Source organism: Vigna radiata, chromosome 1 (assembly GCF_000741045.1).
Source record: "Vigna radiata var. radiata cultivar VC1973A chromosome 1, Vradiata_ver6, whole genome shotgun sequence".
Taxonomy (NCBI): Eukaryota; Viridiplantae; Streptophyta; class Magnoliopsida; order Fabales; family Fabaceae; genus Vigna; species Vigna radiata.
Genome location: NC_028351.1, coordinates 24,767,558 through 24,768,572, shown reverse-complemented (window position 1 = coordinate 24,768,572; position 1,015 = coordinate 24,767,558). Strand labels below are relative to the sequence as shown.

The 1,015-nt window shown below is 45.4% G+C and overlaps 1 protein-coding gene across 1 annotated transcript in view; it reads left to right on the top strand.

The window, feature by feature from the left end:
• LOC106759906 overlaps positions 1–648 on the top strand; it is a 20,452-nt gene extending 19,804 nt beyond the window's left edge. Inside the window, exon 5 of the mRNA XM_022780116.1 lies at positions 106–648. Coding sequence (XP_022635837.1) covers positions 106–648 — 543 coding nt within the window. The remainder of the gene's footprint in view (positions 1–105) is intronic.
• The last annotated feature ends 367 nt before the right edge of the window (positions 649–1,015 follow it).

The following is a 1,015-nucleotide window of genomic DNA, read 5'->3' as shown; positions in this document are numbered from 1 at the left end:
GGGCTTAGCCCATATTTCTTCTATTATAAATAAAGGACCCTATGTGTATATTCAACACAAGGGAGATTTCCCCTCATCTCTTTCACTATTTCATATGGTATCTAGAGCTTAGGTTCTGATCCAGCCTCTTCCACGGTCACAGCCTCCACAGCCGCCGCCGCCGGAGCTTGGTCGGACCATCGCCGGAACCTCGCCAGAGCCGTCGTCGGAGCCGTCGCCGGAGTTCCAGAATCGACCGACGACCACTCCATCCGAATCGCCTCCTCGTCCTCTTTCTGGACCTGTGGTCGTTGCGTCAATCAGAGCACGTTGAATTTTTATGGTTTCCCCTTCTCCATGGCCTCTTCCTCGTCTACAACCACCTCTGCTAGTGCCTCATCTTCTTCTGCTGGTGCCTCATCAATATACACCAATTATGTGAATGTACACTTGTCCATTGACAAGTTAGATGGCACAAATTATGCAACATGGGCATCCGACATCAAACTTTGGTTGAAGAGTCAAGGGTATGTAGATCACCTTACTAATAATGTGACTAGTGCTACCATAGAGGACACTTCCCGCTGGATGAAAATTGATGCCCAACTATGCATTGTCATAAAGTCCACCATTCACTCTTCTCTGAAACAAATGTTTCGATCATATTAAACAATGTCAAAAGTATGGGCACAAGCAAAGTTATTATACACGAATGACACCCAATGTCTTTATGGTGTTTATCAGGATCTATTCACTATTATTGGTCCGCGCAATCCTGGTCCCATGGCAGAATATTTGGGTAAAGTTCATGGCCCCCTTCATGATTTTAATGAGCTATTACCTCCTGCTTTCACTCATGCTGAAGAACTGGAACAACGATCAAAATTCTTCACGTTGTTGGCGTTATACGGACTCTCTGATGATTCCTCCCATGTCCGTGATCAGATTTTGGGTTCTCCAGTCATACCCAACTTTACTTCTACTTGTTCTGCTCTTTTGCGTATTCCGAGAAAACCAGTCATTGAGACATCTCCTC